Source organism: Theobroma cacao, chromosome 2, assembly GCF_053813885.1.
Source record: "Theobroma cacao isolate CCN51 chromosome 2, ASM5381388v1, whole genome shotgun sequence".
Lineage (NCBI taxonomy): Eukaryota > Viridiplantae > Streptophyta > Magnoliopsida > Malvales > Malvaceae > Theobroma > Theobroma cacao.
Window position 1 is genome coordinate 9643415 of NC_142640.1, and position 26245 is coordinate 9669659.

General features: G+C 33.4%; 2 protein-coding genes and 2 non-coding genes across 4 annotated transcripts; 2 read left to right on the top strand and 2 right to left on the bottom strand.

Annotated features, from left to right (window-relative positions):
- Positions 1 to 3253: 3253 nt before the first annotated feature.
- LOC18608578 (DNA repair metallo-beta-lactamase family protein) lies at positions 3254 to 6116 on the top strand. Its single transcript, XM_007043358.3, has 4 exons — positions 3254 to 3770; positions 3843 to 4051; positions 4681 to 4788; positions 5268 to 6116. The coding sequence occupies exons 1-4, from the start codon at positions 3479 to 3481 to the stop codon at positions 5970 to 5972; spliced, it is 1314 nt and encodes a 437-aa protein (XP_007043420.3). The 5' UTR covers positions 3254 to 3478; the 3' UTR covers positions 5973 to 6116.
- A 2265-nt stretch (positions 6117 to 8381) lies between these two features.
- LOC18608579 (S-locus lectin protein kinase family protein) lies at positions 8382 to 11342 on the top strand. The gene is made up of 2 exons (XM_018116212.2): positions 8382 to 11098; positions 11202 to 11342. The coding sequence occupies exon 1, from the start codon at positions 8588 to 8590 to the stop codon at positions 11063 to 11065; it is 2478 nt and encodes an 825-aa protein (XP_017971701.1). The 5' UTR covers positions 8382 to 8587; the 3' UTR covers positions 11066 to 11098; positions 11202 to 11342.
- Positions 11343 to 19617: 8275 nt separating this feature from the next.
- Positions 19618 to 19710, bottom strand: LOC148764004 (small nucleolar RNA snoR8a). The gene has a single exon (XR_016024953.1). It is a non-coding gene; the product is annotated as a small nucleolar RNA snoR8a (small nucleolar RNA).
- Positions 19711 to 24080: 4370 nt separating this feature from the next.
- LOC148764005 (small nucleolar RNA R71) lies at positions 24081 to 24187 on the bottom strand. Its single transcript, XR_016024881.1, has one exon. It is a non-coding gene; the product is annotated as a small nucleolar RNA R71 (small nucleolar RNA).
- Positions 24188 to 26245: the final 2058 nt, after the last annotated feature.

Genomic DNA, 26245 nt, shown 5'->3' on the forward strand with positions numbered 1-26245 from the left:
ATTAGATTGAATTGGAAACCTAGGTTAAACCTTGACGAAGGAGATATAGGTAGACCTTGAATAGAATAGCATATGATTGAATGCACTTAATTGATTAGGTGATTTGATTTACATATAGGGTAGACGTACACCTATAAGTCATACGTAGTTCAGATTAGAGCCTAAACTTAAAGAATCTATCTTTAATTAATTTGCATAGACATATAGTTAATTAATTGAGAGAGATATTTTTATGAGAAACTTAACAGAGACTTATAAATAATTTAGGACTTTAGATTAGCAACTTAATTTATTAAACTAAGTTATGAGATAAAGACAATAATCAGATGAAGTGATGAGGGACATCATAATCTTTGGTCTAGTAATTAAGTGAGCTTTATAAAACAAATTTACTATTTAATTTTAGTTTTAGTTTATTAGTTTTAATTTTTCTTTTTAATAATTTTAAATTTAATTGTTTGGATAAGATTAAAGTGTTACAATTTTAGTAGTTAACAGTAAGAATTAATTTAATTCTCTGTGAAATCAATACTCTACTAATTACTATATTATCTTTGCGATATGTATACTTGCGTGGGTAGAAAATTGAATAACAAGGGCTATCAATTCCTACGTGATTTGCATCCTTATCAACAAAATACTTTAGTGAAAGTTAGAATAGTTTGCTTATGGGAATCGATTAATCTCTCTTGACCTCAGATGTTGCTTAATCTTGATTTCTTGGCTACTAACACGCAGGTAAATAGCTATATTACAAAAACATTATTTCCAATTGCTTAAAAGATTGCAATGGGATACAATCATTCACTATTTCTAACAAATTATTTTTCATTTAAATTTCAAAACTATCAAATTCACTTAAATTTCTATCATTTTACAAGAATATGCATGCATTTCATGATAAGAAGCTGCGATGCAAAATGGTTTGCATCTCAACTCAAAGAAGGCTCTCTATACATCATTAAAAAAAATTCAGGTTGCCGATCGGAAGAATTTTTTCAATGTGATTTCTGCAGACACTATCATCATGTTCACAAGAAACACTCAACTTTAAGAGATTCGAGAAGACTTGAGTTTATACCCTTCATATTACTTTGCTCTCACAATATTCAATGACTTGAATGGCAGAGTTCACAATGATGTGATTTTGATAGGTTTGACCATTTCAACTATTGATCAAAACTATGCAAAAGATAAACTTTCACTCATTTTTGATATCATTGTCATTTTTATACATTTTGTGTGACTTATAAATTTTCTTTAATGATTCAACTCATTCATAATATTATTTTGCCATATTTGTTTTCAAAATTTTGTTTAAACAATTATTATTGAGATTGTTTTAACATATATCTTTGTAATTCGTGGACTTTATTGGGGTTTTGAAATCAATGACTACCTTTGAACAAGTTTGTTTATAGTACAAAACAAGTGATATTAGGAAACACAATCTTTACATTGAAGAGCTCAAGTAAATAATAGTATGATTATTATTATTATTTGCTTTACATGATTATGCTCACACTTCAATATCATATAGAAAATGTCTCACTTAACATTTCACTATTTATAGTGGGAACAACTAGAAGGTTGTTTTATATGGAGATAAAGCGAATCAAATCAATGAAGATAAACTTTTAAATGAGACCATTAGCCTTATTGTCACATTAGCTGCCACAACAGTCAAGAGATACATGAGTGAGTGTATTATATGTTTTTAATTAATTTTATATTGCATGCATATAAATTGATTTCTTCCTTTCTATGATAGCCCATAATACTTCAAATTTTTACAATATTTTCCCTTATTTCAGACACTTTATACTTGGCATCATACTCGACAACTAAAATATATGTGGATTTAGGCATTCCTCAGACTGTAGCATTCAAAATGAGGTAAGATCTATTTATGGATAATCAAATGCTTATTGTCATTATTAGAAAAGAAGCTCCATAGAGATCAAATGTTAGTGTTGTTGAAATCACTGAATAAAGTCACCTATCATGTATTTTGTGTGTTCTTATATGTTGCAGTCTACATTCACTACTCTTAAATAAATAACCACTTAACAATTATACAACTTTTGACTTTTTCTATACACATTGCAGTTCACAAATAACTTCATGAATGCTTATATAAAGTAAGCATCATATGATTATTAAAATATAGATATATTTCAACAAAAAATGTATTGCCTATATCACATGAGTGCATTACATGGACACAATCTAGTGTCTTTAATAATCACCTTTAAAAAAAATGTCTTTAATAATCATTTTCTCTTTTCATCTTATTATCATAATTTTAAGGGTAAAATACCCACATCTCTCCTAATTTTTAAGCATAATTTTAAACGGATCAATTAATTTTAGAAATGGACAATGAAACCTAAAAGTACAAAAATCGTTAATAGAAAATATGAAAGGTCTAAAATGTCTTTTCTTATTTCTCTCTTATTTTTTTCCTCAAATAATGTGGTGGTCGATGGCGCTCCCATTCGTCGATCAGCCACCCCACAGTTGGATCTCACCGTCCATGGCCAAATCTAGCTAGATCTAGCACGCTCCCTATGGGGAGCGCAGGGATTTGGGGGGGGGGGGGGGTGCGGCTCCCTAAAGAGCATAGGGGAAGGACATCTAACTAAAGCCATGTCTAGTGCTCCTTGGCCGGAGTCGAATTTGGTGCTTTGATCTCAGGGGGAGGAAATGGAGAGTTTTTTTTGAATAGGAGAAAAAATAAAAAATAAAAAATTATAGTTTATAAAATACAATAATTTTTAAAATTTATAAAAAGTAAAATTGACATTTTAATATTATCGCGTCATCAAATTAATAAAAACATTAACAATTGAACTTATCTGTCCAACTGTAGATATTATTTTGAGACAAATTGTACATTTTGATTATTAATTAACTTGTGTAAAATTATGATTAAAAATTAAAAAAAAATCAAGATATTTTATCTTTACTTTGACCGAACAAACATTTTCCCGTTGTTAATTTTAATCTCAATGCTACAAGTCTCAAATCTCATTGTTATGGTCACCGTTGTTTCAATCTCACGTTACCAATCTTACATGTGTGCCAAATGGATCTTCTCTGTTAGTACATGATATCAAGATTCGACTTTTTTTTTTTTCCAAACAAAAAAAAAAAGAAAACCAAACACAACTCAAATTTAAACGAGGCGTTTGACAATTGAACGTGCGTGCCCGAGAGGGAGCCGGTATTTAATAAACGACATCGTTATGGATCTGCTAGGGAGCCTGTGATCGCCGGATTGGGAATGGGTCTTTTTCATTTTTTGGGATGCTTCAGCAGTGACAGCCTATAGAAAGTAGAAACCACCCAATCTCTTCAAAATTTCAAAAAGAAATTTCATTTTCCCCGCCAAAATAAAACCCCCAAACCTCTCTGCAAGTTCTCAATCTCCAAACCTCTAATCCTCGAATCGCCATCGCTTTTAAAAGGAAAAAAAATGGAGGAAGGCTTAATATCAGTAGATCGATGGGCAGAGGGCAGCCAAGCTTACTTTTTAACGCACCTGCACGCGGACCACACTCAAGGACTGACCTCCTCCTGGGCCAAGGGTCCCATCTTCTGCTCTAGCCTCACCGCCAAGCTCTTCCCCTTCAAATTCCCTAACTTCACACTCTCCCTTCTTCGCGTCCTTGATCTCGGCTCCTGGCACTCTCTCTCTCTTATATCCCCTTCCACCGGATCGAAAATCACAGTCCAAGTCATGGCCATTGACGCTCACCATTGCCCCGGTTGGAAAATGCAGATATTTTTTTAATAAAATTAATATCTAATCTCTTTTTAATTGTTTGATTATTTGGCAGGTGCAGTTATGTTCTTGTTTCGTGGAGAGTTTGGATGCTTGCTGAACACTGGAGATTTCCGATGGGAAAAAAACAGTGAGAGGGCTAAATTAGGAAGCGAGATGCTGCTGAATGCTCTTCAGGATGATGTGGTTGATGTTCTTTACTTGGATAACACGTATTGTAATCCTTCCTATGAATTTCCTTCCAGAGAAGTTGCTGCTCAGCAGGTGCTTTTCGAATTTTCCAATTGAGACGTTTTTTTTGCTTCCAGTGTATCTCAATCTTCTTGCTGGCAGCTATACAGCTCGAATACAATCAATCATTGGTTAAACATGATAAATTGTTTGAGATATTTAAGACCGTCGAATTTCTCTAGGTATCTAGATTTTGCAATTTTGTGATGATATCTTGAATCGGAGATGAACTCTAGATATGGGTAGCTTGACTGACACAGTTTATTGTTAGACACTATTTTAAGTTATGTGCATTCTTGTATTTCTTGTATAATATTATATATTTATTGATGGTTTGGGAGGTTGAGATTTGTTTGTATCTTTCATGACTAAAATTAACTTTTGAACATTAGACATTTCTCTGCTTGTTGATTTTTAGTGGAAAATTTGCAGTCATAATGCAAATATAAATTATTCATGGGGAGAAAAATGAGGGAAAATTATACTACAATCATCAACAACAGTTTGAAATGTTACTAAAAGTTTTCCTCTTAACGTACAATAATGGCTACAGTGGCTTGAATCATATCTGCAGATTTATCAATTTTAACATGAGTCTATATCTGTTGGAGACAACACATTCAAAATATGGGTTTGTACTAATAACAGGTTGCTGATAACAGGTTGTTGATATCATTACATCCCATCCAGAACATGACATTATCATTGGGGTTGACACCTTGGGCAAAGAAGATCTTTTGCTTCACATCTCAAATGCACTTAATACGAAGGTTTTTATAATTGGTTTTCTCTATAGTCTAGCAGTTGACATATTCAGTTGAATGAGATTTCTTCTAACTTGGGAAACCACTAGGGCAGATAATTGAGAGGATTGTCCGTTCTGATTTAATCCCTTTGATCGCAACATATCATTTTCATGCTTTATAACTGGAGAGATAGCTTAGTTCACTGCTTCAGTTCTACAGTTATTTGAGATGTAGTATGATAAACCTGGCTTTCACTATTTGCTCATGTACCATGTTAAATTCTCTGTGTGCATTGGCTTTTCTCCGACATGCGTCACCTCTTAAGAGAGTATCTTACTATAAATAGATCAATTGGTCAAGTAGTTTCTAGTTTTTCTTCCTTAAAAACATGGAGAGTATGTTATATTTGAAGATTAATGATGAATTATCTATAACATTTTAAGCCTTTCCAGTCAGTTCTTAATTTTTTTTTTCTGCTTTTTTCTTCTTTGGGATCCTTGTAGATTTGGGTTTGGCCTGAGCGCCTCCAAACCATGCATCTCCTTGGGTTTCATGACATTTTCACAACCAAAACATCGGTTACAAGGGTGCGAGCTGTTCCTCGTTACAGTTTTAGCATTGAGACTTTAGAGGGATTAAATACAATGCGCCCAACTATAGGAATCATACCATCTGGTCTTCCATGGGTGGTTAAACCTATTGAAGGAGATGACAAGCTTTTTGGTTCTCTTTTAGTTGCTCGTTACAACAGAAGCAAAGTGAGTTCAAAAGGTGGGAAGCAGAATGATAAAATGGATGGCAATTTAGGATCTGTGAAAAGGTTTCACAAGTACATATATTCAGTCCAATATTCCGATCACTCATGCTATCAGGAGATAGAGGAGTTTATAAAGCTTGTGCATCCAGCTAACATGAAAGGCATTGTGTCTTCATCATCTTGTTATGTTGATCCTCTTTATTACTTTGGCCGCCTTTGTGGAAAAAACCAACCATTACAAGGGTTGCACCATCAACATCAAAAGAAAGAGAGAGGGGACAGAGTTGTACCTGTCCATACAAATTCTAAGTTTAGAAGTGGTTGTTATAGTGGGGTAGAAAAGAAAAGAAAAAAGGTAGTTGGTCGTTTAGGAGTTCATCTGAGCTGGGTGAGTGTGCTGAGACGAGCTCAACGTGGTGTAAAGCTTGCTGAAAATGAGTGTTCTAATTGACTAGAGACTAGAGTTGAGTCTTGGTATCTAGTAAGTTGGCAGATGCTGTAAATGATGTTGACTGTTACTGGTAATTGAGAATGTATGTATAATACAGGGATTAATTGAACTGAAGGTGTGAAATGTAAAGCTTGGTTCGTTTTCTGTTTGGCTGTTTGAAGTTATGGTTTCAGGTAAGAACTCTAGACATGTGGCTGCACGTGGATTGGGGAAGCTCCACAAACTATCAGATTCAAAAAGCTGAAGACAATAGTAGGCAGTAGGCTCCTAGAGATACCATGGAGCATGAACAATGGGTTTGTCATCCTGCTAATAATGCATGATAGAAACTACATAAATAAGTAAGCAATTAATACATTCTTAAACCTTACGCGTTAAAGTCTTGCCTTTTATTGGTTTTTCAGGTGGTCGTCTAGTTGAGATGCAATCAGCGGTAAACATGACCATTGCTCTGCTGCTCAAAAATAGGTACTTCTGATCATGTTCATAGTGATGACCTCTCATGATGTAGAATTCGCTTGGAAGTAGTAGCTCTTGTAGAGTTTTCTCACATTTTCATTTGTTGTGTATTATGCATTGAAGTTGATGAAAATTGAATAAGCTTAGTAGAAAGCATAGTCTAATTGGTAGGCATGCCTATTTTTTTATATAAAGGTGTAATGTTCAAGAAAGAGAGTGCTTTGTTAGTTTGATCTGGATGTTGAACAATTATGTTTGCCTTTAGCCACACGGTTGGTGACTTGGTGTTGGATGTTGAACACTAATGTTTCCCTCTAAGTAGTAGCCGTACGTGGTAGAAGAGATAGAAATATCAAAAGGAATCATTCCAGCTTTTTATTCTTTTCGGCCTTCCTACCTCTAGGCTTTAAACCTTGGATTTGCGCAAATCCACGCGGTCGTTTGCTGTGAAATTTTTTTTATGTTTAGGTTTGCGTTAACGCTATAAAATTTGCTAGTCCAAGGCCTCGGGGCTTAGGCTCATAGGATAAATAGGTTCACTTACGTCAGCTGTCAATACCAACCCATTCCCACCTCTTTCATAGGGCTGGATTGAGTGGGCTGGGCAGTCCACCAGGTCCATGGCTGTTGCCGTGCATCGTTAGTTGATGGTTTCCTTCATGATCAGAAGTCGTGGAGAAAAGTCTTTCGTGTGTCGTAGGCCATCAGGTTTGACAAAGTCGAACGGGAAAGTGCTTGATTAATGAATGGAGTGAGTTAAAAAAATGAAGCATTTGATTTATCTTTGGGTGTGGTGGGTAATGTGGCAAATGCAGTCAACTTCTCGTGCTCAAAGACGTACTCTTTGGTTTAAACACGTGATCTGTCTACTAAATTATTAGGACAGTTTCATTGAATTCTTCTCCCTTTTCCCTATTGTAATTTGATTTAGAAAATTTAGATGAAGATTTTTCCCAGTATTCTTTCTTACCTTGTGGTGACTGCCGTCGATGCAGCTTCAAGGAAAGGTCTAGCAAGATGATGACCATCCTGGATTCTAGATCCTGAATTGAATTTATGATCATTTGAACAGTATTTACAGGTTCATGTCGGAAACAGACCCAATAGCCAGTCAGTATTCAACTGAACTCCAATTCTTATTCTACTAGGACTAAAAAACCACAATCTTGACATGTTTGATTCCAACCTTCCGGGTAAAATGGGTTATATTGGAATCCTTGGACAAGTTGTAATTATTGAGCAGGTTCTTCTTGGTTTGCATATTTATTGTGAATTAGTGATCAACAATTTTAACGGGTCAGATTGTTCGCTGCTTTAGCGGTCCCCCACTAGCTTTAAAAGCCGAAACAGATTCACGTTTCATTGAATGTGACTCGTGCCGCTTGTAACTGTAAGCCTTTTAACATAAGGATTGGATTTTGGACCCACGATTTAGGTCATTTCTTAGGATGATGCCGAATTTAATAGCCAATAAATGCTCCTATTGTCACTGCCATCCGCTCAATAATTGGACTGCGCATTATGCCTACTCTTTCTGCTTTCTATTTCCTTATCAGAGATTTTTAAATTTAATTAAACTAATATTTTTATATTAAATGTAGTAATTGATAATAAATAAGTTTACTTTACAGGTAGTGTCTTTGCCGTAAGTCTTTTTTTTTTTTTTTTGAAATATGATATTTCATGGTAAGGTAGATGTGCACGTTCATGATGAGCATTCGCGGTCCAATCAATGTTCAATGTTGACTCAGTTCAGGTGCTGTACTGGTCGTCACATATATATATTTTTATATTTTACATTTCACACTTTCCTGCACAAAAACTCTTGGATGGAAAAAGGTTTCGAAATATGTCTTTGACTTTTCGCCGCACGAGACTGTGGATGATTGCAAGCTGTTCCTTGAGAGAGGCACTGCTCTTGAATACCAGGTGACTAAAATGCCCTTGTTCTCTCCAGAACAAACAAAGGCCATACTTGTCCTCTCAAAAAGCTTGATTGAGATACATTAAAACTGCCCTGCAGCAGCCGTTGCTTCTTCGTACATGATTTGCTTTAGCAATCTGAGACCCTTTCTCCCCTTGTCTCGTATTCTAAACGGCTTTTTGTCCATCCAAAAATCTGTCTTCTTTCTCCTGTCAGTAATTCGCTTACAGCCATGGACATCATAAAAAATCCATGGCTGATACTTTCCGTACTCTTAATTTACTTTTCTCCCAACTGCCAACTCTCCTTTGGTGCTGGCACCATCTCAGCAAATCAATCTCTGTCCGGTGATCAAACAATTGTTTCATCGAGTGGAGACTTCGTATTGGGCTTCTTCAAACCAGGTAACTCTTCCAACTCTTCCAACAACTATATAGGCATGTGGTACGGTAAGGTGTCTGATCATACGCCGGTTTGGGTTGCAAACAGAGAGACACCAATCCGTGATAGATACTCTTCAGAGTTAAAAATATCTAATGGTAACTTAGTTTTGTTCAACGAGTCCAAAGTACCCATTTGGTCTACAAATATTAGCTCAACCAGTTCAAGTTCTGTGGTAGCAGTTCTTGAAGATGGTGGGAATCTTGTTTTGAGAGATGGGCCTAATTCATCAACTCCGTTGTGGCAAAGTCTTGAACATCCAACACACACATGGCTTCCTGGTGGTAAGCTTAGCGTCAATAAACGAACCAATCAAAGCCAACTGCTCACGTCATGGAGAAATTCAGAAGATCCTGCACCGGGTCTCTACTCTCTTGAGCTAGACTCCAGTGGAATCAATCAATATTTGATACTATGGAATAGGTCCGAAAAGTACTGGACCAGTGGACCTTGGGATGAACAGACGAGGATTTTTAGCTTAGTCCCGGAAATGAGATTGAATTACATCTATAACTTCAGTTTTGTTACGAACGAGAACGAGAGTTATTTTACTTATTCTCTTTATAATCCTGCAATCATATCTCGATTTATTATGGATGTTTCGGGGCAGATTAAGCAACTGTCATGGTTGGAAAGTAGCAAGCAGTGGAATTTGTTTTGGTCACAACCGAGACAACAATGCGAGGTTTATGCTTTTTGTGGGGCTTTTGGCAGCTGCAATGAGAAAGCTCTGCCTTTCTGTAATTGTTTGAGAGGTTTCCAGCCAAAGTCGCAAGACGATTGGAATCTAAGCGATTATTCTGGTGGTTGTGAAAGGAAAACCAAGCTGCAATGTGAAGATCCCAGTCTTGCTAATAGAAAGAGTGATAAATTTCTAGAAAGCCCAAACATGGTGCTGCCTCAAGATGCCCAGTCTATGACCGGTGGGAGCATTTCGGAATGTGAATCAACATGCCTCCAGAATTGTTCTTGCACTGCTTATGCTTATGATAGTGATGGGTGTAAAATTTGGATCGGAGAACTCTTGGATCTGCAACAACTTGAGGAAGATGCTAGCAGTGGAAAAACAATATACATCAGGCTAGCGGCATCTGAGTTTTCGAGTTCCAGAAACAATAAGGGAATAATTATTGGAGCAGTTGCCGGTTCAGCCGGTTTGGTCCTTGGCCTTGTAATGTTTGCAATCTTGAAATGGAAGAGACGAACGATGAAAATTCCGAAAGCAGTTGAAGGTTCACTTGTGGCTTTTGGATACAGAGACTTACAGAGTGCAACGAAGAATTTTTCTGAAAAACTGGGGGGAGGAGGCTTTGGTTCTGTTTTTAAAGGAACATTGTCGGACTCGAGTTTCATAGCTGTGAAGCAGCTTGAGAGCATCAGTCAGGGAGAGAAGCAATTTCGCACAGAGGTCAGCACAATTGGGACAATTCAACATGTTAATCTAGTGCGGCTTCGTGGGTTCTGCTCTGAAGGTACAAGAAAGTTGTTGGTATATGATTACATGCCAAATAGTTCCCTGGATGCCCATCTCTTCCATGACCAGAGTTCTAAAGTTCTAGACTGGAAAACAAGGTACCAGGTTGCACTTGGTACAGCTAGAGGCTTGGCTTATCTTCATGAGAAGTGCAGAGATTGTATCATTCACTGCGACATCAAGCCAGAAAACATTCTCTTAGATGCTGACTTCTGTCCAAAAGTGGCAGATTTTGGCCTGGCAAAGCTTATTGGGCGGGATTTCAGCAGGGTCCTGACAACTATGAGAGGGACAAGGGGCTATCTTGCTCCAGAGTGGATTTCAGGAGTCGCCATTACAGCTAAAGCTGATGTCTACAGCTACGGGATGATGCTTTTCGAGTTTGTGTCCGGAAGGAGAAACTCTGAACAATCTGAAGATGGAAAAGTTAGATTCTTTCCAACTTGGGCTGCTACCCTAATAACTCAAGATGGTGATGTCCTTAGCCTATTAGACGCCCGACTGAAAGGAGAAGCCCCTGTGGAAGAGCTCTCAAGAATATGTAAAGTGGCTTGTTGGTGTATCCAAGATGATGAAACTCACAGGCCATCAATGGGTCAGGTTGTTCAGATCCTAGAGGGGGTTTTGGATGTGAACCTGCCTCCAGTTCCAAGATCTCTACAAGTGTTCGACGGTAACCAAGAGCATATAATCTTCTTCACAGAGTCATCCTCAAGCCAGAGTTCACAGACACAGAGCAACATTTCAACTGCTTCTTCTCAGGCTAAGAGCGGCACATCAACAATGAGTTCATAAATCATGAAAATAATTGTGTGGAAGTGCGTTGAGGTAGTCAGCTTCGTCATGTATATTTTTTTGAGAGTTGTCCTTTCATTCTTTTTTTTTCCCCTGATGCCTGAGTCATTCTTAGTAGTGGTTGCTTTCTTTGTAGAGACTGCAGCATGGTGCTTGCATAAGTTGAGAGAAGCCCTGCTTCATAAATCATAATCATAGGCGTGGGATAATGTAACCGGCTATGGATGTTTCTATGGTCTTAAAGCTTTGTTGATATGTATTTGCTTATTGTAGATCATATTCGTGCAAACAGTTTAAAGCTTTCATCGCAACTGAAAAATTTGCATTAAACCATGAGGATTCAAAAATTGAAATTGTCTTTATTTATCCTTCACAATTGATTGAAACAGAAAATTTCAATGGATTTTTGTGATGATAATAGTAACGAATCTCCTCCATCAGGTGCAGAGAAATTTCATTTGGCTCTCTCCGTCCATAATACAAACAGGTACAGAAACATTAATAGGGCGCAATATCTTGCTATTAATCGAAACAATATTGCATACACTTGACCATAGCTGTTTCACTGTTATTGAAGCCGAGACTTGCATGGAAGATCATAGCAGCCCTCATGCACGTGTAGGTTCCTTGTTAAGATGGTTTTAGGATCGTTTCATCAGCTTCAATGGTGATATGTCACTGTCAAAGCATGCATAGATTAGATGTCTACCCTTTAGCTTTGGTTAGTGTAATGCAGAAGAGAAATGATGTATTCGCTCTTGTTTTGTTTATAGAACAATTGTAGTTTGAATTAATGAAGGTTGATGAGATAGGTAGCCATTCTCGTCCATTTCAATTTAGTTTTGCAGCCTCTTTATTGCATTCATTCTTCTTTAATGGCCATGTTAAGTTCTACAATATTTAGTTAAAAACACATGATGGTATCATAGCTTATATGATCTTAAGGGGTCAGATAGCAATAGAAACAACCTTCACACAACCCTTAAAAACAAGTCTGTCACAAACAGAAGCCAGTAATCCTCAAACATGGTCTCGAGCAATTTCTCTCACATAGCTCCACCAACCTTCAATGGTGAAAATTATCATATACGGTCAGTCAAAATGAAAGCTTACTTGAGGACATTTGACCTATGGGAGGTTGTTGAGCAAGGAGGATAACCCCTTGCACTTAGAGCTAATCTCATGATAGTTCAAATGAAGCAACATTGTGAAAATTTTGCAAAAAGGTACAAAGCTCTTTCTTGCATTCACTATGCAGCGATATGTTCCATCTTTACAAGGATTATGGCTTGTGAATCAGTTAAGGAAGTTCGAAATAAGTTGAAGGAAGAGTTTCAAGATTCTGATAAAACTAGGCAAATGCAAATTCTCAACTTGATGAGAGAATTTGAGATGTTGACAATGAAAGACAATGAAGCTGTCAAGGACTATATTGATGAGCTTACCAAGATAATGAACATGTAAGATTGTTAGAAGATGAAATGGTAGGGAAAGGGTTATGGAAAAAGCATTAGTGAGTGTTCCAGAGAGATTTGAATCCAAAATATCATCTTTGGGAGAGTCTAAGGATCTATCCAAGTTCACGTTAATCGAAGTAGTTAATGCCTCACAAGCATCATAACACAAGAGAGCCATAAGGCCTGATGATGCTGCAGAGAGTAGTGCACTACATGCAAAACTTAAAGAAATGATCGTTGTTGATGGCTTTGTGTTGTTGATTTCTCACGCAAGTGCACGTATCATTAACAAGTAATATAGTGATAAAGTAGAGTATTGTTCTCATAAAGAATTGTTTTAATTCTTATGGTTAAGTACTAAAATTGACACACTTTAATCTTATCCAAACAATTAAAATTAAAATTTAAAAATAGTAAACTAATAAACTAAAAATAAAACTAATCTAAAATTTATTAGTAAGTTTATTAAATTTGAGTGACTACCAGACCTAAAATTATGATATCCCTCAATGCTTTATCTGAATATTGTCTCTCTTTCTCTCTTAACTCAGTTTAATAGATTAAGTTGTAAACTTAAAGTCCTAAATTATTTATAAGTCTCTGTCGAGTTTCTCATAAAAATATCTTTCCCAATTAACTTACTATATGTCTATGCAAATTAAATTGAAGAAAAATTCATTAAGTTTAGGCTCTAATCTTGGCTATGTATAGGTGTATGTCTACCCTGTACGCAAATCAAACCACCTAATCAACTAAGTGTATTCGATCATACGTTATTCTATTCTAGATCTACCTAAATTTCCTTTGTCAAGTTTAACTGAGGTTTTCAATTCAATCTAATTTGTGATAAGGCAATTAGGAGTATTAAGAACAAATTAAAATAAACAACTTAAATCCATCAAATATAAGCAAAAGAGAGATAAATAAATCAAAGTATGTATTGAGTTCAATCATAATCTTAAATAAATAAATTAGTTCCCCATCAAGTCACACATCATTATCGAATTAAGTTTAAACATTTAAATCAAACTAAGAAAATAAAAGAATAACAAAAAGATAAAACTCAAGAATTGTAATCTTGATCTTCTAAATCTTCTTGAATCCTTTAAATTCTTCTTAGCTTCAATGACTTTGTGGCTTGATTCTCAACTGTCAATATGATGTTTCGGTATCTTCCTAAAAGTTCTTCGAAAGGTTATTTTTATGAAGCTTTGAAGTTAGGTCAAGTTGGGTGAAGAAAGAATTCAATTCCAACTAGAATTTTCATATCAGACTATGTGAGTCATAGCCTCAACCCATTGATTAGTAGAAATTGTAATTGCTTTAGGACTACTACAGTGCTTTAACTTCGACAAGATTTTTGACCAACTTCAAAGTCAAACTGGGTGAAGTGGTAAACATGAAAGTTGTAGATTTTATTCTTAACTTTCCAATAGTTTAAGAATCATCGCATTTAGAGCTTTGTAGAGAGAGTTATGATTGAAATTCCAAAACATATGTAGTGAAAGTCTACATCTTGAAATTGCTCTCCATCTTTCATTAATATTCTTTCTTCATTAAACCTATAACAACACAAATAAATCAATAACAACCTATCTTAATCACATTAACACCAAAATAAGTATAAAATTAAATAAGATTTGATTGACTCACCTAAATTAACTAATCTAAAATAATTAAATAGAACCTACTAATTTCTATGCATTACCACAAGAACTAAGCTAAATTACTATCAAAATTAAGCCAAAATACCTCTATATCATAGAGTTATCACTTTGAAAAAAGACAGAGAAAAGAAGGTTGCACAAAATAAAAAAACACAATGTAGAAAAAGGCAAGTATCTAACATGCCCTTATTCCAAAAAAAAAAAGAACCATACAAAAAGCTATTGCTAGTTCAGGCCAAGAGTCAAGTGTATTGGACAAAATAGAGTTTTACAAAATCACACTAATAAGGATAACTTGAAGTCATCACAATCAACCAAGGATAGATAGCTAAATCAATCTTCATAGTCATCACAATCAACCAAAGATAAACGGCTGAACCAATCTTTACAATCACCACATTTAGAATTCAATCTAGGATAACTCCTGTATACTTATCATGTACTTTGACGTAATCTATCTATCTTGTGATTTAATGTAATCTCATATTAGTTATATCCTCTTATCTAGAAGGTTGCCATGTACTATAAATTCATAGTGAATGCAAAGCTACAGAACCATCCTTGATCACAAAGTCAATTCTTTCTTGTATTTCTCATATTCTATCAAAGCTTTGTTTACTTTAACGAGTCAAGTGTTTTTATCTTTTCATAATCCTCCCTCTTTTTTCAAACTACCATTGCATCATCCTCCCTTTAAACATCCTCTTCTTCACTTATCATTAGCTCCAATCCCTTCACAAATCTAAACTTAACCACGTCAAACTAGCAACCATCACCATTGATAACCATACATGCAACAACTTAACTTCCCATTAAACTTACCACTTTCAACTTCCCCTTTTGGCGTGCCCAATTCAACTATTTACTTTAAGGTTATAAGTTACATGGCTATATAGATGGTTCCAAGCCCTATCTTCCAACTTTAATAATCAAACTAGATTCAAACCCACCTCAATTGATTTTAAATCTTGATATTGAGCATTGAATTCAACAAGATCAACTACTACTTAATGCCATCATTTCCTTTTCAATAGAATCTATTGTTCTTTCTTTGTTGCTTGCAACACTTCATTTGATGTTTGGCAAAAAATCAACTAGTTTTTTGCCAACAAATCTAGATCCAGAATGATGAACTTGAGAGAAAAACTCACCCAACCCAGAGGAACAAAATTTGTAAGTGAATATTTTTAATTTTTAAGGAGTATAACTCATGAATTAGCCTTGATCAATCACCTTGTTAATGAAAAAGACCTTGTGATTCATGCCTTCAATGGTATTGGCACTGAGTTTAAAGAAATAGCAGCAACAGTAATGCTTAGAGAAACTCATATCTCATTTGAAGAACTCATTAAAAAAATTGCAAGAATATGAATATTTCTTCAAGAAATTTGAATCTATTGAAAATTACACTCCGCCATCTGTTCACTTTTCCACCAAAGTCTTTCTTACCACATTGAACAAACACAAGCTGCTTGGTAAATCCTCTAGTTATAACAATCGAAATAACAACTATAACACATAATCCTTTCTAAAGAAAACAAGTCTTGCCAACTAGTCCACTATACGAGTTACATGCCAATTTTAGGACAAGCCAGGCCACATAGTAAAAAACTGCTTTCGAATCAAGCCACGACAACATTTTGCTCAACCAATAGCAGATCATGTGATTACAAATAATCAAAACTCTTTTTAGATTGTTGATTCTAGAGTTTCCCACCATGTTACTTTAAACTTATAGAATTTGACACTCAACTCACCATATGGAGGGTTTGATGAACTTTTTATTGGTGATGGCACAAGTTTACCCATTACACACATTGGTTATACATCTCTTATTTTCTACTCTTCTTCCTTTGCTTTATGTCCTTTGTGTTCTTAAATAAAGTACAAACACTACCAAAAATGTTAGTTTTTGTGACGAAAGGAACTGTGGCAGAAAGTCCAAAATTCATCACAAATAGAAATTAGTGATGGATATTTTTCCACACTGTAAGTTGTCTCACTGATACTTTTGTCACAATTTTTTTCAAATCCTTCACTATTTAGTGACGGATTTACTGTCACAAATTAGTGTAATTTTTGTCAATCCAGGCAACTACTCGTCCTTCATTCTGTCATAGATTTGTGAAAATGATCACTAAATCCATCATAGTTGTAAACTACTGTAACTCATTTTGTCACAGTATTATGTCACGAAATGTATTTTGTTACTAATTTCATCACTAGTATTTATCACAATATGATAATGTTGTCATTGGTTTCGTCACTAGTATTTGTCACAGTGTGAGAATATTGTCACTGTTTTCTATCACATAAGACAATTGTAACTAATTCTATCACAAATTTTTGTTATTATTTAGACACTATTTCACTAAAGCTATTACAACTTATGTTTGTGAATTACTTGATTTCATCACTAATAAAAAAATTTATTACTGATTTTTAAAGATTTCTATCACTAATTTGATATATTCTATTATTAATGGAACAATCTATCATAATAAATTATATTTGTCACAAATAATTACATCCATCACAGTAAATAATAAGCAATACCTAATTTCGTACTTGCTACAATTCAATCATTAATTTTAGTGACAATAGAACTACCACAATATCATAATGTCACATCACATAACATGCCAACATTAACAATAATAAATCCATCACCATATATAATTTTGATGAAATCAATCATAATATATTCAATAGTATAATACCATAAGTGTAGTTGAGTTCAACTAGATGAACAAAATATATATAGAACCCAAATAAGTCTAGTTGAGATTAACTAGATAACAAAATATATACCTAAATGAGCCTAGTTGAGATCAACTATAGATAACAAAATATATACCTAAATGAGGCTAGCTAAGTTCAATTAGATAACAAAATATATACCTAAACGAGTCCAATTTTGTTCAACTAGATAACCAAATATACATATAAAAAACTATAAGAAGTCAAGTTGAATTCAGATTAACCTACTCCATATCAAACATCATATTCTCCATTAACACCATCTCCTACATCCTCAACATAGTCACTATCATCCATAGGAATTGCCCCCATGCTGTCATCATCATTATCTTTTGGATTTTCCTCATCATTGGCATCACCGGTTAAATTAACTCTTAAATATGATGGACATGGCACTTGAAAGCCCATACATCTAAAAAGATGTTGAAGACGCATATCTAGAACTCCATCCAATTGTTCCAAAACTTGTTTCATAACTTCTTGCATATTTGAGTTCTAAGTTGAGGAGATAGAGCATCTTCAGAATATGGTGCAGATTGGGATGATTGTCAAGGACGAGAAGTCCCAAGTATGTGTCTCAGATCCTTGATTCCAAACTCATATAATTGTCCATGGCCAACACCTTTGACTATTTCATGCCATGTCTCAACATCAAACTCGAGGTATGTGCTATTTTCACTTAACTTTTAAAGTAAGGTGGAATCATATCTCATTTGTAAAAATTTAAATAAAACAATTACAACTAATTCATCACATTGAATTAACCATATACTTTTGCATAACATAATCAAAGTACAAAAAAATCGATTTTATATTTTCAATTAACATCACTTATGTTATAGTTGAAGTGAAGCAATTTTCATAAAAATAGAAAAATGACAAGATAATTATATATAAAATAGCTAACATTCACTCACAGTAATAGTTTTCAATTTTTTGTCAACAAATTCACCATTTGATCGCTTATGAGTGTGATCATACACCTTTGGTTGACTAATTGGATGCCCAAGGCCCTTTTCCTAACAAAAGCATTAATAAATTGAAATCTGATAAAGACTAAGCCCAAAAAACATAATCATAACAAACACACTATTCTTTTCCCATGGAGAACAATTGGTATTGATCCACTAGCATGTTTGGAAATGCTACCATCCTTTTACGTTAGGCAATTCTTACTGTCTACATGGATGTTTTCTTTTGAACTTTTTTTTGTTGTTTTTCTTTTTTCTAATTAACTATTTCTTGATGGATAAAAATAAAATAAAATGAGGTCAAAATTTTCTGTAGGGGAGGCACTTTCTTGAAGACTAAATGCATGCAAAGAAAAGTTCAGTATTAGTAATATTTTTGTTAAAGTGAACTAGGAATTTCCTTGAAGAATGTGAAGGTCTTGTCACTCTTCCATGTAAGTCCAAATTTGGCAACATGGTTGTCCAACTTTCTTTCTTTCTTTCTTTTCTCTCAATGTAGGAAAATGAGCCATTTGGTCAAAATTTACACTCCATATATAATTTTTATTGATCAAAATACCCATTAAGCCCCTGTACCTATGTATTTTGTTCAATTTTATCTCTATACTCAATATCAAAACAATTTAGTCTCTTGATTTTGAAAATTGCTTCAATTTAGTCCTTCCTCCTAACGACATCTAATTTTGCTACTAAAAGGGATTATACCAAGTGTTGACGTGGTGCTGACATGGCATCAATGTGATGATGTGGCAATGTCACCTCACATTGACGTGATGACGTGGTAGTGCCACATGGCATTAATATGATGATGTGGTAATGTTGATGTAGCATTGACATGCTGATGTGTTAGTGCCACGTGACAGATCAAAAAATTTTAAAAAAAATTTTTTTTTGTACCATGTCGTAGGGATGATATTTAACAAAAATATATAATACATGAACTAAATTGAATAAAATTGAGACATTGAGGGACTAAATTAAAAAAATATAAAATTTTAAGTGGATGATATATATACTTATTAATAAGCCAAATATTTAAGTGTACAAGATTAATGGCATTAAAAATATATATATAAATATTTTCTTACTTGATTATTTGATTAAAGAATATGTATACTATTTTATCTTTTTTGAAAAAATTAAGTTTGAATTCTCTTTCTATAAAAAAATTTTGAAAAAAATTTCATACCAAAAGTCAAATTTAGATGAATAACTTGCATTATGTTAGAATAAAATAATATTAAAGACTAAATAAATTCTTTTTTCTTCTATTTATAATAGTATTAAAATTTTAAATTTAGTTGACTTAATTTTTAACTTGAGTTGAACTCAAATTAGTAAAATAAGTTGATTTAGTTACAACTTTCACAATTTACAAATACCCATTCTTTTGGAATTATTCAACTCTTACCCAATTTACCTTTTATTTAAATTTACTCAAAGTTTTTTATCAGACGATTTTATTTAAGTTCAAATACCACAATCAAATTTTGCTAAAGTTAAATTTAAATTATTAATTTGGATGTACAAAAAATTTGTAAATACAAAATAAAATGATATAAATATTTAAAATTATATTTAACTCTATCAATCATAAATGTAGTCTTTAATCCAGGAAATATCAACCTAAAAAAAATAACTTGAAATATTCAACAAAATAAAAACATAAAAAAAAAATAAATAATTGAATGGGTATAGTAGCTCAGATTCAATGGTTGTAATAAGGGGTTTGTCATGCCCAAATTAAGCAAGTCAGGATGAGGAATTATTTTTATAATCATTGTTAACTCCATATCTCCTTTCTTCATTTTTTTAAAAGAAAAAACTAAATCAACCTATTTTATTAATTTGAATTCAGCTCTAGTTAAAAACTAAGTCAAATAAATTTCAAATTTTGTACTATTATGAATAAAAGAAAAAAATTTACTTAGTCCTTTTATGTTATTTTATTTCAATGTAATGCAAGTTATTCATCTAAATTTAGCTTTAACTATGAATTTTTTTTTGAAATTTTTTTATAGAAAGAAAATTCAAATGTAATTTTTGCAAAGATGATAAATTAATATACATATTCTACAATAAAACATTCATGTAAGAATATATATATATATGTTTTAACACCATAAATCTTTTACAGTTAATTATTTAGCCTATTAATAAGTATATCTATCATCTACTTAAAGATTTGTATTTTTAATTTTTTTTTCAATTTAGTCCCTCAACATCTCAATTTTGCTCAATTTAGTCCTTGTATTATATATTTTTGTTCAATTTAGTCTTTATGACGTGGTACAAATATTTTTTTCAAAATTTTTTTGATCTGTCACGTGGCATTGACATGTCAGCATGTTAGTGCCATGTCGACGTTACCACATCATCATACTAGTGCCACATGATCGTGCCACATCATCACATCGATATTATGTGGCATGTCATGTCATCATGTGGATGCCACATCATTAGGAAGTGTCATGTTAGTGCTGATGTTAGCATTGGCTTTATCTTTTTTAATGGAAAAATTGAATATCGTTAGGGAAAGGAACTAAATTGAAGCAATTCTCAAAATCAAGAGATGAAATTGTTTCGATTTTGAGTACAGAGACTAAATTGAACAAAATGTATGGGTATAAGGACTTGGTGGGTATGTTAACCAATTTTTAATTGTTTTGTATATTTTTATACTATACACAAAAAACTAAAATATAATATTTTTATTTTATCTAAATGAAAGTATATAAATTTTTGTTTAATTATATAAACAAAGTTGAAAATAATCTTTGTGATAGTTTTTTAGTGGCAAACTTGTGACGATCAATTTCATTTTTAATTTAGCAAGGCGTCTCTTATTCTATCCAAATTATTCGTCGCAAAAAATAGTATTAAATTAAACTAATCCTTGTAATAGATTATTTTGTCACAATAATCTGTAACTATACTTAAATTGATCACATGTTATTTACTCGGGTTGCCTTAATTAAGTTTCTGTCACAATTTCATCACTAGGTTTTCACTAAACAAGGAATCTTAAAGTTGTAATAGTTTTTGTTATGAGATTTTGTCACGAATTTTGGCTCCAAGATAAAATTTTCGTGCCCAAATTAATTGTAACGGATTTAGTGATAGATTTAAAATGCTGTCACAATTTTGTTATGAATTCGTCACTAATTTTGTCATGAATCTGTCACTAAATCTGTCACAAAGTCTTAGAAATAAATTATCTTTAATTTTGTCACAAAACCGTCATAATTCTTTCATTATAAGTCATTATCTGTGACAAAAAATAGTGACAAAAAATTTTTCTGTCACAGTTGCTAGGATTTTTGGTAGTGAAACTTACTTTCCATTTCAAAACTTCGTGACACTCATTTTATTTCCATTGAATTTTTCTCATATCATTTTTTGGTGAAGGATTTATACACAAAGATCCCACTTGCACGAGGCCAGAATAGCAATGGTGCTTATGAATACGAGACAACCAAGTCACTTGTCACTCCACAAGCTCTACCACTTATTGGCACAAAAACCAGTTCCATCAAATGGCATCAAAGGCTTGGTCATCCCTCCAACCACACTTTACATTTCATGATAAAAACTTCTCTTTGCCTTGTTTCTCCTCTATTTTTAGTAGTTTACGCAACTTTTGTTGTTGTAATAAGATTCACAAACTTCCTTTTGCAAAGTCTAGTTTGATCAGAAATAAACCTATTGAGATACTTTTCATTGATATTTGGGGACCTTCAAGGGTTCTCTCTATTAATGGTTTGCGATATTATGTTTTGCTTTTTGATCATTTTATGGGATACATTTGGATTTTTCCTTTGAAACAAAAAATTGATATCAATTTATTATTTCCTAAGTTTAAATCAATGGTAGTAAACTATTTTTGTTCTTTAATTGTTTCCATTTACTTAGATTGTGGAGGAAAATTTGAAGCACTAAAGTCCTGACTTAGTTCTTTTGGTATTCAACACCTCTAGACCGCTCCATATACACGATAACACAATGCCATTGCTGAAAGGTGACACAAAAGTATATTGGAAACTGGCCTTGATAATTCTATTTTATAAAATTCTTTTAATCCAATTTTGTTATTAAATATAAGCTAAGTCCTCAATTTTCAATTAAAATTTATTTATTTCTAGTTGTTTTATAATTAGTTAATTTTTTTAGTGAGTTATTTTAATTTTATGTTATTTTTTTAATTTAGTTTTTATTTATTAGTTTTTTTTTATTTTTCGTAGGAATAAAAGAATTGAGCTTAATTTTGGAATGTGAGATGTTGAAAGACTCGAAAGTCTGCTTGCATATGTTTCAGTATTTTGGCCATAACTCGAGCTACAGAACTCCAAATGATGCGATTATTGGACCATTGGAAAGCTAAGAGATAGAGCTACAACTTTTATTAGATCACTTTACCCACTTCTGCTTTACAGATAGAGAAAATTACAGCAGAAAATGACTACGCGTATTGTGTCGGGAATGGAAATTTGTAAAGATTGACAATTGATTTTTGGGCCTCTCATTACACTTTTAAGCCCAATTTAACCCTAGGTCAACTTAAGGAACTTTAGGTTAAGTTTATTAGTATAAATAGGATATGTTAAACAACATTAGAAAGATAACTTTTGAGAGATTGAAGAAGCTAGGAGTTGAGGCTGAAACTTAGAGGTCAAGGTGGCAAATATTGTTTTGTTTTCTTCCTTGGCTTTTATTTTTCTTGTTACTCTCAATGGTTGAATTTATTATAATGTTATTTGTTTTTTTGCAATCATCAGTAGCTAATTTTCTTTTTCTAGGATTGCAATTAAACTCACATGTAATCTAGATTTTTAATCTCTTTCTCACTTATTTTCAATGGGAACTGAATTGTTTATTCCAAATTGTTCTCAATGCTTTTAATTGCCGGGCTACCAATGAAATTGATTTAAGGACCTAAACAAACTTGGGAAAGGGAGTTTAGAGTAGACTAAAATTAAGATAGCATATGATCATATTAATTGATTTACGTATAGGATAGGGATATGCCTATAGGCCATATGTAGTTAGATTAGAGCCTAAACTTAATGAGTCTGTTTTAATTTCAATTAATATAGGGATATAGTGGTTTGGTTAAAATAAATATTTTTATAAGATGAGTCGGGAGACCCTTATAAATAATTTGGAACTCTAAGTTAGCAATTCAACCCACTGAAATAAGTTAAGGAAGAGAGGTAAGATTTAAATGAATTGTGAGGGATATTGAAATCCTAGGCTTGTTTGATTTGATATTTTCTTAATTTATTATTATTTTTATTTTTCTTGTTGGTTAAAATTTTAGTTAATTAGTTTTAGTTAATCAATTAATTTTGAGTGTTTGGATAAGATTAAATTGTTCTAATTTAGTACTTAGTAAAATTTTAAATTAATTCTTTGTGGGATCGATACTTTACTTGCTTATATATTATCTATTCGATACGTATACTTGCATAGTAGAATTTTAGCTGATAAGTTTTTGGTTCCGTTGACAGGGAATTGTTTCTAGAATTTTTACTAATACTAATACCAAGCAATTTGGTCTTACTTCAAAATTTATTTTTCTTGTTTTAATATTAGATTTTGTTTGTTTGCAGATATCTTTGGTTATTGTATGTAAGAAAGAAACAATTTGAATCTTGTTCCTTTTAATCCTGAGATAGAAAGAACTTTCAGAAGATGTCGAAGGGAGAATTTACAAGTTACAACTTTAAGTTAGACAATGGCTGAGGATAACAATAATAATGGCAATGATGCTATTAATTTGGTTCCCGAAGCAAATAGAGCATTGCGAGATTATGCTGTTCCTCTTTTGCAAGGTTTGCACCAAAGCTCTAAGAGACCTTCCATTAATGCAAATAATTTTGAAATTAAACCAGCTTACATTCAGATGATTCAATTTTCAGTCCAGTTTGGTGGGTTACCAAGTGATGATCCTAATTCTCATTTAGTAAATTTCCTAGAGATTTGCAATACCTTTAAATATAATGGAGTAACTGATGATGCTATTAGATTGAGACTGTTTCCTTTTTCTCTGAGGGATAAAGCAAAGAGTTAACTTAATTCACTACCCAATGGGTTTATCACTACATGGGAAGACTTGGCACAAAAGTTTCTAGCAAAATTTTTTCTGCCTGCCAAGACTGTAAAGATGAAGAATGATATCACCTCATTCACACAATTTGATAGTGAGTCCTTGTATGAAGCTTGAGAAAGGTTTAAAGAACTACTGAGAGGATGTCCACATCATGAGATTCCTGATTGGTTACGAGTTCAGACATTCTACAATGGGTTGGTTGGGTCAATAAAAACCCTAATTGATGTTGCTGCTGGTGGGGCATTAATGAATAAGAATGCTGCAGATGCTTATAATTTGTTGGAAGAGATGGCTTCAAATAATTATCAATGGCTTTCAAAAAGGTCGGGTTAGAGAAAAGCTGTTGGAGCTTATGAAATTGATGCACTTGGCAACTTAACTACTCAAGTAGCTGCACAAGTTGCTGCATTGTCCAAGAAGTTTGACACACTGGGAGTTCATGCAATTCAAAATTCATTAGTAGTTTGTGAGATGTGTGGAGATTGCCATTCATATGATCAATGTCCATATAATTATGAATCAGTCTAGTTTGTGGGGAACTTCAATAGATAGCAGAATAACCCATACTCCAATACTTATAATCCTAGTTGGAGAAACCACCCCAACTTTTCATGGAACAATAATGCAGGGCCTTTCAATCCAAAACCCATCATGCCTTTGGGTTTTCAATAACAAGTTAGACCATAAATTCCTAAAAAGAAGTCATAATTTGAAGAACTTCTCTTGCAATATATGTCCAAGACTGATGATTTAATTCGAAGTCAAGGAGCCTTCTTGAGAAATCTTGAGACCCATGTGGGACAACTTGCAATATTCATCAACAATAGACCTTAAGGTTCCTTACCTAGTGACACACAAATCAATCCTAAAAGTAAGGAACAATGCCAAGCAATCACTTTAAGGAGTGGAAAAGAGATTGAAGGGGTGAATGAAAAAGTAGTTGAACCTAAGATTGAACATGATGATAAGGAAGAAATGTGTGAGAAAGAGAGTGAAATTGAACAAAAAGAAGATGAAAAGGTTAAAAATCAAAGAACTTCTCAAGTCATCCATCCTCTACCACCTTTTCTCCAAAGGCTCCAAAAGCAAAAGCTTGAAAAGCAATTTCAGAAGTTCTTCAATGTCTTCAAGAAATTACACATAAATATTCCTTTTGCTAAAACTTTAGAACAAATGCCCAGTTATGTCAAGTTCTTGAAAGACATCCTCTCCAAAAAGAGAAAGCTAGGTGAGTTTGAAATTGTCTCCCTTATAGAAGAGTGTAGTGCAATTCTCCAAAATAAACTGCCAATAAAACTCAAAGATCTAGGTAGTTTCATAATCCCTTGAACTATCGGTAATTTATTTTTGTAAAAGCTTTGAGTGATCTAGGTGCAAGTATCAATTTAATGCGTTGGTCAATTTTAGAGAAACTTGGTTTGGGGGAATGCCAACCCAATTCTGTTACTTTGCAATTGGTTGATCGTTCTTATGTGTACCCAAGGGGAATTATTAAAGATGTTCTTGTCAAGGTAATAAATTTATTTTTCCAGTTGATTTTATAATTCTTGACATGGAAGAGGATATACAAATTCCAATCATCCTTGGGAGGCCATTCTTAGCAACTGCTAGAGTTTTGATTGATGTTGAAAAGGGTGAGCTCACTTTGAGAGTTCAAAACGAACAAGTAACATTTAATATTTTCAAAGCTTTAAAATTGCTTGTGACATTTGAAGACTGCTTTTTTGTGAGTGTGGTAAATAATTTTATACATGATGTTTTCTTAGAAGAAAATCCCAATGATCCTCTAGAAGCATGTTTAGTTGCTAATTCTGATAGGGATGATGATGAATTTATTGAATATTCAAATTTATTAAATGCTCACTTCAGATTTAGAACTAATCATCAATTTGAGTTTTTAGATATTTCAGCTTCTTTGATGCCAGCTTCTAAGCCTTCCATTGAGGAACCACCTACTTTGGAACTCAAACCTCTGCCTGCACACTTGAGTTATGCTTTTCTTGGAAAATCTTTTACTCTTCCAATTATTATTTCTACTGCTTTTACTAGCATGCAAGAAGAGAAGTTGTTGAGGACACTTAGAGAATTCAAGAAAGCAATAAGGTGGACCATAACTGATATTATGGGAATTAGTAATTCTGTTTGCATGCACAAAATTCTCCTTGAGGAAAATCACAAGGCCACAATTGAACAACAAAAAAGATTGAATCCCATCA